The sequence below is a fragment of the Phragmites australis genome, chromosome 14 (assembly GCF_958298935.1).
Source record: "Phragmites australis chromosome 14, lpPhrAust1.1, whole genome shotgun sequence".
NCBI classification, from domain to species: Eukaryota; Viridiplantae; Streptophyta; class Magnoliopsida; order Poales; family Poaceae; genus Phragmites; species Phragmites australis.
In genome coordinates, this window is record NC_084934.1 from 8619488 (window position 1) to 8636277 (window position 16790).

The 16790-nt window shown below is 41.7% G+C and overlaps 1 protein-coding gene across 2 annotated transcripts; it reads left to right on the forward strand.

Annotated features, from left to right (window-relative positions):
- Positions 1-990: 990 nt before the first annotated feature.
- On the forward strand, positions 991-9452 carry LOC133891339 (uncharacterized). Of its 2 annotated transcripts, XR_009904184.1 has the most exons (5): positions 991-1246; positions 2083-2276; positions 3967-4285; positions 5232-5330; positions 8839-9452. XR_009904184.1 is itself a non-coding variant. In XM_062332054.1 (4 exons), exons 1-4 carry the CDS (start codon positions 1142-1144, stop codon positions 8872-8874), a joined length of 654 nt encoding a protein of 217 aa, XP_062188038.1. In that variant the 5' UTR covers positions 992-1141; the 3' UTR covers positions 8875-9452. The 2 variants fall into 2 exon arrangements, 1 of the variants encoding a protein (XP_062188038.1); XM_062332054.1 differs by lacking the exon at positions 5232-5330 and having other exon boundaries at positions 992-1246.
- Positions 9453-16790: the final 7338 nt, after the last annotated feature.

Consider the following 16790-nt stretch of genomic DNA (forward strand, 5'->3'; position numbering starts at 1 on the left):
TCTATACATAGTTTGGCTAATTATTAATCAAAACTTATAAAGTTTAATTATTTCAAATCCTAATATGCCCTGTAAACAGAAATAGACGGAGAATAACATTTCTCAATCAACCTAAATGCTTCGTATGCAAATTAAAAAGAGGAAAGAATACAATTTCCCAAACAAATCGAAAAAGTCCAGTCCAATCCCTTGGTAAGGCCCACGTCACCCGCGTACGCATTAAAAGTCACTCGACTAACATGATTTTGGAGTTCTTGTCGTGCTAAATTTCTGTTGCTGCACTATGGACATGTTCAGCTGATTGATCAATGATATGTTTATATTATATATGATCTCTGTGTTTTGCACTATGTCTGACTAGATATTCTCTACCGTATTCGATCTAATCTGTATTCATTCACTACTTGTGAACAAAGCTATTTACTTCACTCATATTTGACAACATTTCCAATCTGATAAAAAGATGTAAGACATGACAGAAAACATGAACAATATCTGACCAAATCACCTCGCTCTCGGAAATATCTTACCGTTTTTGAAGGAATTGGGGCTTATCTTACTTAGCTCAATTTTTTATATCTCAGTCACATAAACTTGCAAATTATTTAACCTAAAATTACAACACTAAAAGAATGACAAAAAAATCATGCAAATTTTCTGAACTTATTTCACCCAATACAAAAGTACGAATCTTGAAGCATATAAAGTGGGTGTGATATAAACATACGATATACAGCAATACGAAAAAAAATCTCAAAAAAGTTAATGTCCTATGCAAATCGAAAAATAAAAAAGAAACAAAAAGTTTTCCCAAACAAATCAGAGAAGGACAAGAAAGCCATCGACTAGCGGGCACGATTGAGATCTCCTGACCTCATCAACTGGTGAAGTCAGCTGATTTTAAATTTTTGTGAGCCGTTAGATGTAGATGAATGATCTGGATTTTACGTTATAGCGTATGGTGAACAGTAAATTCACGGGACCCGGATCTCCTTCGCCCCTTCGCAATCTGCGGCGAATATCCTCGGATTCCTTCCTTCCCCTCTCCCCTCGTCGATCACGCCCGCCGCGGTCCGAAGTCCCAGGCTCCGGCGTCCCCGCTCGCCGTCCGTCCGGGGCTCCGGGCTCGCCGGGTGTCGGGATGCCCTGCTGCCCGCCGCTGTTTGGAGTGGGCCCGCGGCTGCGCTCCTTCCTCCGCGACTACGACGCGCTCCAGTCCCTCGCCCTCGCCCTCATCTACCTCCAGGTGCGCTCCCGCGCCCTCATTCTCCCACCCGCCTCCCCCGCTCGGTCGGATCGGCCGGGCCTGCTCGGCTGCTCGCCCTGGCCCCCAATATCGGTTCACTTTTGTTCTTTGCTGCTGCGGTTGTTGTTACCGGTGATGGGAGTCTTGGTATGACTTGGTGATTGGATCGGGTTTGAGCGTGCTGTAATTTTTGCTACCGTAGTGACATTTGTGCGCGTTGGGGGCGTTGTTTCGACCCCTAGTTTACCCAAGTTTTGTTCTGGTTATTGAATGCGATGGGGAACTGAAGTCTTAGTTGAATGCGATATTCATATGGGGTTTCACTTCGATTCTTTTTGTTAGGCATGGAACGAGTGGAAGGGCGATAGCTTCGTGCTTCGGTTTTTTGACCTAGGACGCTCTGGATGACGCTTCAAGATTCAGTTACTTTTAGATACAATTATGCTCTGTTGCTTAGTATTTCGATTTTGTTTTTGCTGAATTCGGGCGCTTGTTGCCTTCGTGATTCTTTCATTGTTTGAAACAAGTTAACTTTTGTTAGATGCGGTTAAGTGAATATCTTAGGCATGGTTATGTTGAATTTTCTATCAAGTGTGGTGAAAGAATGAGGGAAAACTGGTCTGTTTACAATGTCATGAACTCATGATGATTGGCCATGGTTTAGCATTCTGCATGGTTAGCTCTACTGGTACTTAGAGTTCTTCCTCTATGTTTGGTTTCTTTCAATGCTTATGTGATCTTAATGTTCATGATGTTGAAATGGATCCTCACTCAGCAGAAATTGAATTTAGTGAAGTTGTGGTATTCATGCGCATAATTACTTCAATTTTTTTTAGATTGGCTGTGCACTGATTGGATCACTTGGGGCATTGTTCAATGGGGTTCTTGTGATCAACCTGGTGATAGGGCTCTTTGCTGTTGTAGCGATCGAAAGTAGTAGCCAGAGACTTGGCCGGACATATGCTGTCCTTCTCTTCTTCGCTGTCATCCTTGACGTTGCTTGGTTTATACTCTTCTCGTGTGCTATATGGTATGTCTTCTGCAACAACCATCTTTCAGTCTAGTTACCTGTTTTTCATTTCTTGTAATGTGAATCCATGGATGGAGAAATGAATATGATATTCTGGATGTATAATCAATATGCTAGTGACTTTGGATGTTATTGGCTGTTTTTTTTTTTTTTGAAGCGGGACAAAGTCCCTTGCTCATGCCAGGTAAAGATGCCCAAATGGGCCGTGCCTACTAGGTCGACCTGAGGCATGACATTGTAGGCACGGCCCAGGCACGGCACGGCACGGCCCGAGTCGAGACGGGCCGGGCCGGAACGGCACGAGGCCACGGCAGGCACGGCCCAGCCCAGGCCGGCACGGCCCGGCACGCATAGGCCCGGTTCTTTTCTATTTTTTATATATATTTTTAATTTTGTAGCTATTTTTTTATCTGTTTTTTATATTTTTATCTATTTTCTATATATTTTTTTAATTTTGTAGCTATTTTTTATGTTTTTGGGCTGGCTGTGCCAACGGGCCGTCCGTGGCACTGTGCCCGCTGGGCTGACCGTGCCCGTCATGCCGATCGTGCCACCAGACCGAAATCGTGCCCGGGCCAGCCCAGCACGGCACGGTGACCGACGGGCCGTGCCGTGGGCCGAGGGGGAGGCACGCGGGCCGGCATGGCACGGCCTGTTACAGTAGCTAGGCCGTTCGGGCCGTGCCGTAGCCAGGCCGTGCCGAGCCGAGCCCGTGCCAGGTCAGCCCGAATGGCCCATTTGGCCATCTTTGATGCCAGGGATCGAACCCAGGTCGTGAGCGTGCGCCCTTGCGCCTTGACCGGATGGTATTGGTTCTGCGGATAGCTTTGTATGTTTGAAATAGGGTACTTTGCAAAATAGCTGCCGATCTCCTTGTTCTTTGATATATTAGGTTACCCATGTTGATTTCCTGAAACCATGCATTGACGAGTACCAACAACTCTGCAAGTTGCAATGTCATTTGTTGGAGCCCACCATGCTGAATCTTGCACCAGACTGATTTCCATGCTTGTTTCCTATCGTTCCTCTATTGCATTGTATTGGAGGTTTAGGGATACCCTTGTTCCTTGAAACTCGTTAGATTTATGACCCTCATATTGTGCCTAATTGACTGAAAATTGTTTAGTGGGGTTGTGTATTTGTCTTTCACTGTGGCACAAATATTTATTTCTTCTTTTGAAGATAAAGTTAATTTTGCTTTTTGCTGCACCGTGAACACTGTATAATAATTGATTTGCCAATTATTACATATGTGGGTTTTAGCTTCTTGTATTATCTCATTAGTCGTTACTATATTGATTGGAACTTAGAACTTCAGAGCATAAGTTAGTTGGAACTCCATCAGGTAAAAAATAAGCGACTTTTAAGTATGCAGAGTCAAATTTTCAAAACCTTGCTGTCAGATGTTTAGGAATAACCTATACAAATGATACTTGTTGATTGTGATTTGTCTCAAAGTTATTTTCATAACATATTAATTTTTCAAATTTTTGTAAATATATTACTAGACAAATTAGTGGTTACATATGTGCTTGGGACACTGTGTTGAGATACAAATCGTCACTTATCTGTGACTAGAAAGAATATGTGCATGCTATTGGATGAATGTGTAGCTTCTTTTTTGAGTATCAGTAACAATATTCTTGTATCATATTTTTCATGTCACTAACTCTTGTACCTGCTTATACAGGACTTTAAATCCTGACGAGAAGTATGGCCAGCTTTTTGTTTTCTCACTCAGACTAGCATTGTGGATGCAGATCATTGGGTTTTCAGTCAGGTTTTTTTCGTCATTCATATGGATCCAGATGTATAGATTAGGGGCCTCTTCCAACATGCCAACATATTTTGAAGCAAATCATGAAGCAAGAAATAGTTTCTTAAGCCCCAGATCTGATTCAGTTAGACGGAGTTCCATGGCAGATGATATGTTGGGAGGTTCAATTTATGATCCTTGCTACTACTCGTCACTCTTTGAGGATGTTCGAAACAATGCATGCAATCATCAGGTATTACCTTGTAATTTATGTCACTCCCTCTGTTCTTTTTCCATTTGATGTTTTATACTTACTAGAAAAAGCACATGATGGCTAAATAACCCTGTTAAATTTGTGGTATTCCCCACCTTAACGTAGTCTACAATAGTTAGCTGGTGAGATTTGAAGTTTATATAATACTCAGATTCACAACAATTAACTGTATATAGTTCGCTGATTTTCATGTACAGTTGATATTTGGTAACATGGGGAAACTTTATGGATTATTCCCCCAATCAGATTGTTTTCCCATGGAATAGTGGGGGCTTCCATGTGGCCACTAAAAAACTGAGCAGGTGTTTTTCCCTGGTACACAAATAAGACCAATGTGTAGTGATTATGGGGTGTACTAAAACGAAGGTCTCAAGTTTTTACCTATATGTCTGGATCTAACTTGAGGATACGGTGTCATGCAATAGACTGCACAGTTTCTCTCTGGCTTATGTTATCTGGCATTCATATTTCTGTATTCTCATTGGCTCATTGCCATCAAGTTTTTGACTGCCCTTTTTTAATCAGTATAAGCGCAATACCAATGTTGAGTGTTTTTCTGTAATACATCTGCTCTGGTTGAAGTTGTTTAAGTTTCAGGCTCACTTAGCTGTAAATATGTAGGGCTCGTTTGGATCGAGTCCTGGCCGGAGCTGCCTGGCCAGGCAGCGCCCTCAGGTGTCCGATTTCGATCGCCTGGGGCTGACGCTGCTGCCTGGCCGGAGCTGCCTGCACCAGGGTCCGAACCAAACAGGCCCGTATTGTATGCATTTTTCATGAGGATCATATATAATCTTCTGGAACAAAGGGGCAAAAGGCTCGTCTAGGATACAACACTCTTTAAGTCATTTATCAAGGCTGCAACTATTGTCAACATTGCTACAAGCCTAGATTGTGTTAATTTACAAAAAAGTTTCTCTCTTTGCAGGGTGATTAACAAAGTGGTAGTAATGATAGTGGGTAAACACATGCGGGCCAATCTCGACAACTTAAATCTTTTGCTTGTAGATCTCTTTTGGCTAATGATGTAAGTGATGCCCGATAACTGGAATAATAATACAACCATTTCATTCTTTGACGATTCCTATATATCCCAATCCTGGCTATTGTGGATATGGATCCAAACAAGTAGTGTGGGGCCTCGAAGCCCGGACCCAAAGGGACCTTTCGGGCTAACCTTGCTTTTGTGGCGATCTCTTGGAAGAGTGATGTTATGATCCTAGGATCATTAGAGGGATAAACATACGCCGGGAGCCAAATAGCCAGGCGGTGTTGGCTGCTACGGAGCGATTAGACTATAGATTGGGAAGACTTAGATTAATTCTTCTTTTGCTTGATTACAATCCTAATTTAATTCCAATTCCTAACTTATCTCCTACCAAACTTATCTCTAAACAATCCTATTTCAATCCAACTCCTAACATCTCTTACCAAACTTATCTCTAAGATATACTAACTAATTTATCCTAACCTCCCTGATCTCTTGCTAGCCGTGGTTACTGTTCACATGCGTGAAGAGTAATTCTTGTACATAATAGATGTTAGGGTAAACACCCGTTGGGGGGATAGCCGGGCGGCGTCGGCTGCTATGTGAGAGATTAGACCATATATTGGGGAGACAGAATATTGAAAGAGACTTAGATTAATTCTTCTTACTTGATTTGATCTACTAGACGCAATTCTACACACACACATATATATATATATGTATATGTATATATATATATATATATATATATATATATATATGTATATATATATATGTATATATATGTCAGCTGGCCTACGGAGTCCTAATTCAAATCTAACCTATTTCTAATCTTATCTCTAACTCTTATCTGCTTTAAACTAACAAATCTCTAATCTTACCTCTAACCAAATCTGATCCAAACTAACAAACCAATATAACTAACCCTATCGCTAACAACTCTAATCTCGTGCTAAATTACCGCGCGCAAACAGTACCACTGATGAACAGTAATTCCAGCACCTAACAACAGATGTGATGGACCGATCTCAATGGCCCTAATGGGCTGGACATGACATACTCCATGAAGGTGTTCCTGTTGCTTGACTAATATTTACAGCCTCAATTCTATAGTTTGAATATTTAACCAACAACTCCATCATTATGGTATATTCTAGTGATAGCAGGCAGTCAGCCAAAAGAGTCTGGTGCTTTATGTTTGGAACATTTTGCTGTTGCCACTAAGATGGACCCATGTTCATAGCCAATGGAGGCATGGGTCGTCCGTGAGAAAGCATTGGCTTTGGAAGTGTTGAATCTTTTGAGACCTTGTGGTAGAACCACCACTACGCCCAATTGGTCTCCGCCGCACGATCTTAGTGTTGCGAAGGTTCGCTTTCTTCATCATGTCCGCCAATATCTCTTTGGTCACGCTGCTCCGGCCAAGAATGTTGGTCGAAGGGTACTTGTGGCATACCCTTAAGTCCTCTAAGCCTACGGCCTTCCCTGAGCAACCCATGGAGCGACAACGACAAAGAAGCGACGAACGAAGCGGGAAGATGGACGGAGCATAACTACGAAGGAAGGAGGACGGAAATGTGATGAAGCAACACTTGGCAAGGAGGCGTGACACGAGAGCAGGTCGGCGCAAGATCACAAATGAGGCGAATGCGGTTAAGGATCAAGTGCCCTGTATTTAGGGATGCAAGTGGATACCCAATGGGTACTTCTGGATCAATACTTAGTTCATTTTTTTCTTGACTTAATTGGGTGGGGGGTGAATTTTTAGTTTATTTTTTTGAGTTTTAGGCCGGCCCAATGACCTAGAAAATACAAAACTTGCATCCTTACCTGTATTATATAGTGCAGGCTGCGATGAGACGCCAATGACTTGCATCCTACACTGGCCAATCGGCGAAAGACTGACACTTGTCCCACTACGAATGCAATGACCGAAGCAATGGCGTCCCTTGGCAAAAGACAACCCACGATTAACGTGGGCCAATAAATGACATGGGAACGCAGCAACCCACTTCAAGTAGGCTGCTCAAATGAAAGCACATCAAAACACGGCAATGCGTTTCGGGCTGACCGCATTAAAGCATAGCGCAAAGATATCAATGCCCAACAACACAGCGACTTGCGTCAATAACTCGAACGTACTTTGAATGGCCGAAGGGGCACGACGGATCAATGCCAACATCTAACGGTCAGGAGCTCCCCCCGTTATCTCACCCGTGAGGGGCTACTGTTTGGGGAATGGTACGTCATCACCCGTACGGCTAAGATTCGACGAAGTCAATATAAAGCACGATGCCTAGAGGACGAAACGATAGCTACAAACCGAAGGGAAGCAACATGCAGAGCGAGGACAAATTTTGCACCGGAAGGGAACACAGTTCAAAGGGGTAGAGTGAGCTTTCGTAGCATGCTCAAGGTCCAAAGGGGTAGAGTGAGCTTTCGTAGCATGCTCAAGGTGGTAAAAGTGCGAAGCGGCGTCTCACCCGAAAGCCCACTTGTCACATCTAGCCCATTAGGGCCATTTAGATCGGTCCATCATGCAGGAAAAGCTGTTCACGTATGCAAACAGTAACCGCAGCACTGTAGTACGAGGTCAGGGAGGTTAGGATAGATTAGTTAGTATATTTGAGCGATAAGTTTGGTAGGAGAGTTAGGAGTCGGATTGAATTAGGACTGCTTAGAGATAAATTTGGTAGGAGATAAGTTAGAAGTTGAAATTGAATTAGGATTGTAATTTCCCCTCTCTATATAAAGGGGCAGCCAACATATCCTTGTAATCAAGCAAGAGAAGAATTAATCAAAGTCTGTCCCAATATTATAAGTTTCTCTAATCTATAGTCTAATCCTTCCCCTAGCAGTCAACGCTGTCCGGCTATCCTCCCGGCAGGTGTTTATCCCCTTAATGATCTTAGGATCATAACAGAGTATTATTTAGATGCATTTATGTTGGGCGACATATCAGGTGCAGTCCTTTTTTGAGGAATAATCGTGCAATCCAGCTTCAGTTTGGCACTACACCAACATGGATTATTTAGATGCATTTATGTTGGGCAACATATCAGGCGCAGTCCTTTTTTGAGGAATAATCATGCATTCCATCTTCAGTTTGGCACTACATCACATGGAGAAGTCTTTAAAAGAAATGTACTTCTCAATATACTCAACCTATGGATAAAATTTAAGGTTCAAATTAATCTAATATTAGAATAACAAAAATGAAAACTTTGACTGATAAATCAAAGGGAAATGAAAAAGGAAATCACAATGTTACTTTTCACATATAACTTATCTCTCTTTTGTTTTTCTTTCTAGCACATTTTGAATTTAAATTGGAAATTTCAAAGGGTGCTATACCACTCCATAGACTACCTCATTAATATTTTTTAGAATTTTTCATGTGAATATGATGCTCAAACGGAGATGCACAATTACACCGTAAAACCGGATTGCACCTGATACATTGCCTTTACGCAGAGATGCAATTTCATTGGCTCAGGCATGTATTTTGGCCTTTTGGGACATGCTTCTGACTTCTTTTTTTTAACAGGTGGAAGGTGGACTTAGAAGACCCTTGACCTCTTAATGTATCTCACAGCGGACTCGAGTTGAAAATGGAGTTTATTTTGTGAACCTAAGTCCTGTAGCCGCTGTTCTTTTTGAAGCGTAGATATCCCAGTGAAAGGAGATCAGCAAAATACTGCAACTGTGATCACCTGTGTTGCTGCACGTTCTTGAACTTCGACAAGATTTTTGGTGCCATTGCATGTGGAAGCGCCATTTCTGCTTGGCCCACATGAGCTGGATGGTTTCGCAAAGAGCAGTCGAATGCTGATGTTGCACATTGTTTTATGCCATGTGACATGTTTTACTGCTCAGTATGGTCCATTTTTCAGACATGTCTTTGCCTGTTTCTCTTAGCTATCAAGGAAATGAAGCTGGTAGTTAAATAGTTCGGTAGTCACTCGGTTCTACTCTAGCCGCAGGCTGGTATTCTTGTTCTTCCCTAGCATTTTGGTCATTGTTCATAGTGCTATCTTGACAAGTTCATCTCTGGATCAGCAAAGGAAGAGAAATGTACAGTTCATTCGGTTTGTGAGTTCATTGAAGGGATATTGTATCGGGATCAAATTTCATAACACTAGGTTACCATATTCTTCTCAACTTCTGAGAATGAGAATCCTTGTGTCATGTTATGCTCTACTTGGAATGCTTAAATTTCATAAGAAATTTTGCAGTTTTGCACTTCCAAATATAGTTTGTTGTAAGCACTTGGGCCAGTTGTCTCCAATGCAAGACCAGATCTCGCGGCAGAGAGCAACACACAAATAGTGGCGATAACCAATCTAATCGGTAGAGGAGGCGAGCAAGTGATGGTTGTGCTTATAGAATATGGATGTTGCTAATTTGTAAATCGGTTTTGATAAAAACAACGTGTACTCGTTTTGTTAAAAACCCACAATTCTTGGTTTACGAGGGACTTGTTTTTGTCCATTTAAAAAAAAGAAACAATTAGAGCTCTCATGGTTTGGGAGCTCGAAGGTCAAATGCAAAATCGGGGAAGATGCTAATTTACCCTGTCTTTTCTTTTGTTTTAGACTTAAGTACACCTCAATTAAAAAAAAAAGACTGAAAGGTAGTGGTAAAATTAGGGAGGAACTCATGTGAAAATGCCACAAAATGTTAGAAATGATGCACATTCGTCAAAAATCATACCTAGAAGTTCTTATTAAATCTGTTTGTCCCCTAACTGTAAATTATCACCAACAAATAAAGAGATTGAGCCCGTAAATTATAATACACGTTAAATTAGGTAAGCTACTCGTTCCGGTTACAAAAGAGTGTTATTTTGAGTTGCGTACAATCAACATATTTAAAGTTTGACCATCAATATTTTTTTAATATTTTTGTTGAACTTTTGAAAATGGTACAACTAGATTTGTTTGAAAAATAGTTTTATGATAGTACAACTTTGCTATGTTTTGTATATTTTTTATACTAGTGATTAGTGGTCAAAGTAGTGTGTTGGTGACTATATTAATATAGAAAATGACATTCTTTTATTATCAGGGGAGTACGTCAGCAAATATGGGCATAACATAACCGCTTCCTAAAATTAGGCACCATCGCATAAAAAGCTCGCCACTTTTCACACAAAGGTCCCCCGAAGTTGGCAATTACCACGGACGATCCAAACTTCATTGCACAAAATTTGTGGAAAAGGACTCGCTACTATTGAGAAACCGCTGCTACCGGGTGTAGTCCAGCGATTCCGTGAGAGAACAATTGCAGAATAGGGACATAATGTAGGGAAAAGCTTATATTCTTTATTCATCTATATTTATAATGAAGGATTTTGCCCCATATATATAGTGCCAAAACCCCCTAAGAGATAGAATTGAATCTTCCAAGAGATAGAGACGGGCCCACATTTGATTGCAAACTTCAGGTTTCCTAACACTTCCCCTTGGGCACTTCTCGCGAAAAGCATATATCTTATTAAAACTCTTCAAAACCAAGTGAGAAAAATTGGAAGAAAGACTACATAGCTCACGACATGATCACACGGATTGCCTTGTTAAAAACCTTAACATGACAAACTTCAGGAAAACTCATATAAGGAAAAAAGAGTACTATCGGTGTAAAGAATAGTGGGGTCCTTTGTGGGCGGACCCTCGCCGGTATGATATCAGCAGATACCGTAAGCCACGTTTTTTCCAGAACCGCGGTCCTCCCGCACGACCAGTCAGCAACCGCGTGGCAAGCCATCGACCACGCAACCTGACACTCCAATCGGACTCCGCGATCAGTCCCCAGGTCATAAGAGCAAACCCCGCAACCAATCTCCTCTAGTCGTGGGGTAGGTATGTGTTCTAGTAGTCTAATCACAATAAATACTTTTTCACTTGAGTAGTTCCCTTCCCCATATCCCCTTTCTGGTCATCCACAGCGTGGTCAGTGCATAGCGGTTGTGACCCATCCCGTAGCATTAATCACTACGGGATGGCCTGACAGGCGTGGCAAGAGTTCTTTTGCAGGTGCGCAGGTGCCGTGTGGGGACGGGATATGACAGTTTGGGCGACCGGGATGACGCAGGCGATGGAGCGATGGGACAGGCTCTGTGGCAATGTAGAGCAAATGGGATACGTCCGCTTTTAGTAATGATAGGCCTAGGTGAGAAGCTCGGGCTAGGTCTGAGTCTGTGTCTCGGCTCATGTGTAAGTACTCCCTCCCTCTGATATATAAAGAGAGGAGTACTAGGCTTATAGGGAGAGGTTTTTTTGGGCCCAATGAGTAGAAGGCTGGGCAAGAAGAGCATGGGTAACTGGCTTAGACCACAAAAAGAAGAATACACATGATGCAGGGCTATTACCTTGAGGGGGGGCATGAACCTGGATAAACCCTTGTGTTCTTGAGTCACACACACACAACCGGATCCAACATACGCTTTCCGAACAAGGATCACGCACCCATCGTCCGATACACCCCAGAATCACTGTCAAGGATTTACCCTCGACAAGTACAATCCACTCAAAATTCTTCATATAATCTTCATGATTAACTTTTGGGAACTTAATGTTCTTGACTAAGATTTAATTCCTTGTATCGGTATTATATGAAAATTCTTCTCCTGAAATTTGCAACTCTCTAAGCCTCATCATCCCAATGCTACGAACACATCTTTCAAAACTAGATTCAGGGAGAGACTTAGTGAATAAATCTGCAAGATTCTCATATGACTTGATATGCATTACCTTTATTTCGTTCATCATATACAATTCATGACTATAAAAGAACTTAAGGTTGATATGTTTCGTTAAGTTGATTTTCATAAATCCCAGTTGCACTTGTGCAATACATATAGCATTATCTTCATAGATAATGGTGGGAGTGTTACTAGTGTTCAAACCATATGACTATTGGATATGATTGATCACTCTTGTAAGCCATGCGCATTCTCATGTGGCTTCATATAAAGCTATTATTTCCTAGTGGTTCGTCGAAATAGATACAAAACTTTGCTTTGATGATTTTTGGGAAATTGCAGTTCCACCATAGAGGAAAATATAGCCAGTCTGTGATTTCACTGTATGTGGGTCTGATAGATACCTAGCATCTGCATATCCAACCAGACTTAGGTCCTAGTTCTTTCTGTAGAACAGACTCATCTTTGCTACCTTACAAGTAACGCGGAATATCCTTCAAGCCCTTTTAAGATCTTTTAGTGGGCTCTACACTGTATCGTGTAAGTAGGTTTTCTGCAAATGCTATGTCTAGACTAGTGCAATTAGCTAGATACATCAGCACACCTATTGCACTTAAGTATGGGAATTCCAGTCCCAATACTTCCTCCCCCTCTTCTCTAGGTCTATAGGGATCTTGATATGCTTGCAATGACCTTCCGACTATAGGGGTTTTAATGGGAAATAATTTTTCAAAACCAAACCACTCTAACACCTTCTGAGTGTAGTTTGATTGATATACAAAGATTCCATCTGCCACATGTTCTAGCTGTAGGCCCAAGCAAAATTTGGTTTTATCCAAATTTTTCATTTCAAATTCAAACTTCAAGTACGAGCTTGCTTCCTTAATTTCTTCTTCTGTACTGATGATATTCAGATTATCTACGTATACAGATATTATGCAAAATCTATTCTGAGACCTTCTTATGAATACACAAGGACAATCTATGCTATTTGTGTAGCCTCGTTTGATGAGAAATTCACTCAAACGATTGTACCACATTCTACCTGACTGTTTCAACCCATATAGTGACTTCTTCAATTCTACGCTATAAAGATTTCTATTTCTTCTATCCTGATTCGGTAATGGTATTCCTTCAGGTACCTTGATATAAATATTTGAATTAAGTCTCCCATAAAGATATGCAGTCACAACATCCTCAATTTCATTTTCGACTCTAGGTTGACTACCATCGACATTAAATATCTAAAGGTAATGCCACCCATCACTAGGGAATATATTCTTCATAATCAATGCCTGGTCGTTGAGTGAAATCTTATGTCACTAATCGTCCTTTGTACCTTACAATTTCATTTCTTTCATTCTTCTTACGAACAAAAACTCACTTGTATCCTACTGGTTTGATGTGGGGAGGTATGCGGCATACTGGCCCAAAAACCTCTCTTATGTTCATGGATAGTAGTTCAACTGTTATTGCTTTTTGTTAGTCTTCCCAATCTGACCTCATTCTACATACAGTGAGCGATGCAGGCTCAGCGTCATGATCTATAACTGTGGTAATTTTATTTGTGAAGTATGAGTCAACTATTGTGGTTGCTCTATTCCAGAATTCCCATGAATTCACATAGTTTATTGATATTTCATCATAAGTTTCACTTTCAAATGCTTCTACATCTTGCTCTTCATAATTTCTTACTGTTGGAGCAAGGTCCTTTAGTTTACTATCTTCAATTTCAACGTACGCATTTTTGCCGGTTTCTTCTTACGTGAGAAGATTCAAATCTAATATGCCTACTTCCTTTGGTTCCATACCATCACCAAGTCTCAACTGGCTCCCGTTCCTTTTCCTTTAGGGTATTTTTGTGATCGGTTATGGTAAGCTCTCATTTTCCACTTTCGCTAGACGTCTCCGGCAATCAATACCATAAAGTACCGAAACATGTCAAAAAATGGCTAAATAGGACCACAAATATTTTTCTAGATTCGGTCCAGGAATACAAGGATTTCATCTTGTACTATCAAGGTAGACTGTCTTATAATTAATTTCCTGGTAGCACATGCACGGTATACAAAATCTTCATGATTCGGAAAATTCTTCACATTTATACCATGACCTCGTGAGTTAGTAATTATGTTCCTCATCATTCTAAGACCAGGGTGATTTAATCTATCATGCCATAGGGAGAATAATTCTGCACTACGAAACACAGTCTTCAAGGTAGTGAACACTTCAGGTGCTTTAATGCGAGTGTTGGAGTAGGTGCTCCCTACCATCTTCTTCACCAGTTTCTATATAGAAACTATTAGCGTAGATATCTTTAAAACTTATGAGATTTCTTGTAGATTCAGGATACAATAATGCTTTTTTGATGTGCAAAGTAGTTCCCATATGTAGTATGACTGTGGCTCTTCTAGAATCTACTATACATTTATCACTTCCAATAACAGTCATTACTTTTTCAGAGATATTTTCTAATAGACTGAAAATACACCTTTTCTCTTAAGATGGTGTTTATGGTTCCACTATCCATAATATGCACTTATTCTATGCGGGCACCACACATATTCTATAAATAAAGCATTCAATCATTCAATCCTCCTAAATTCATTCAATCCTTCTAAATTTGGCAACTAAGTAAATGGCTAATTACTCTAATTCTAGATAGAGTCTGCGAAAGATCCGGTCACTTCATCTTCAGTAGCTCTCTTTTCCGCTTCATCATTCATGGCATCTTCTATGGTAGTGTAGGAGGGTAAAGTAGAGGCCTTTGCATCCTTCATTGGGTGGTCATTTACTGCTAGTGCGGAAGCGTCATCAACTTCCATGTGAGATACTTCCCCTTCAACTGCGGCTGCTTTGTCCACCTCCATCCTCACTACAATGGTGAGGTGTGCTTCTGACTACTCTTTTTTCTTCTTCCGGTATGCTTCCACAACATGCTTTGGTGCTTTGCATATTCAGGACCAATGGGCCCAAACACCGCACTTATAGCATGTCTGGTTCTACTCACCATATGGTTTTACTTCCTTCTTTGTCTTGCCATTATCATCACCAGTCTTGACTTTGTCTGCTACAACTTTCTTTCCTCCCTTCCCCCGCTTCTTATTGCGGTTCTTGCGTGCTTTGAAAGAGCTGATTGACTTCTAGGCCACTGCTTTTGCGGCTAGGATAAGAAATTCTTGTTTATGACTTCATCATGAACTTCATGAAGTTGCAACACGTCAATCAGTTCAGAATACTTCTTGTATTTTGATTGATAGTAATTACGTGCGGATTCTACCACATTAGGGTGGAAAGTGGATAGAGTTTTCTCAATTTTCTCCTCTTCTATGATATCTTTCCCACAAAGACACAGAAAGTGTGCAAATATGGTGCAGCGTGGAGGTGTACTCTCTGACATGCTTGCAGTCACAGAAGTAGAGCCGATCCCATTCTTGTTCTGCAAGAGGCTTGATGGTGTACTTAAGGCGCTTAAAACTCTCCTGCAGTGCGTCCTATAGTGCCTTAGCGTTGGTCATTGCCATGTACTCATCCTTCAAAGTTGGGGATAGATGGTGGCGGAGAAAGAAAAGTTTCTGATCATTCTCATCCTCCATGAAAACCATTGCACTACTTGTTTCAAGGCCAATAGCAGCATAGAGCCTTTTCGCTCTAAGTACAATCCAGACATCCAACGCCATCTACATATTTAATAACGTAAGTGAGATAGTTGTGGCCATCTACACTAAGCTCAACGCCATCTACATATTTAATAACGTAAGCATTACTACTAGTAAAGTTGTATCATATTGCTAAATAGGGTTACTGCAATTTTTTTGACATTTTCTGTGCTATTATTCAAATTTTACTGAATTTAAATGCATAATAGGCTATTTAAATAGTAAATAATAATAATTAACAGTATAAAAACAATAATAATAGAATTAAGTACTACATAATTGCTAAACAGATACAAAATTCGAATTCTAGAGGTACTTCTATGCAAAACAGAGGCTCTGGATAAATTTCAGAACAACTAGAGGTCCAAACACAAAAATTCAAGATTGCTCTCAAAAATGGAAAACTCAGGGGGCTAAATGCAAAATGTGGAATTTTTATTTTCTTTTCCTTTCTTTCACCGGATTTTCCTTCTATCGGGCCGGCCTGCTTACATCTTGGGTCTGCCCGGCCCATCCGCCTGCACATCCTACTTATATGGGGTAGCTAGGATTTGGAATCCCTAGATGCCTCACGATTCAATCCGAGCGGCGCCCGGCAGCACACAGTGTGGGGTGGCGTCGGTGTGACTCGCGAGGGCTATAGCGGTGCACGGTCCGGGTGACAGCAGGTGGCAGCATGCAGCGGTGTCGCTTTCGGTGGTCGCGCGTGCGAGCGGTGCGGCTGGCGACACGTTGCAGGCCGCTGGAATGGCGCGCGTGGGGTCGCTTCAGGTAACGGGGTGGTCCACTAGAGGCTGCAGCGGCGCGATGGCCCGGTGACGCCGCTTCAAGGCAGTGGTGTAGGGTGGTGTGTGATGGCTTCAAGGAGTGGCGCACGGTGGTTAGGGTGCATGGCGAAGAGTGCTTAGGGCAGCGCGGCGAAGCAAGAAAGCTGCTACTTCCATGCCGGTGGTGGGACCATACACCCCCTTTTTTTTTTCCCCCGATTTGTAGTGGTGGCATTCGAGCCACCGCATACTTTGCTTGAGGGTGGCAACCAGATTCGACTGGCGGCGTGTTCCTTTGTTTTGTGATCTATGCAAAAACGGTGGCCGTTGGTACTGCTGGTGGTGACATGGTGGCTATGGGCCCCACCAG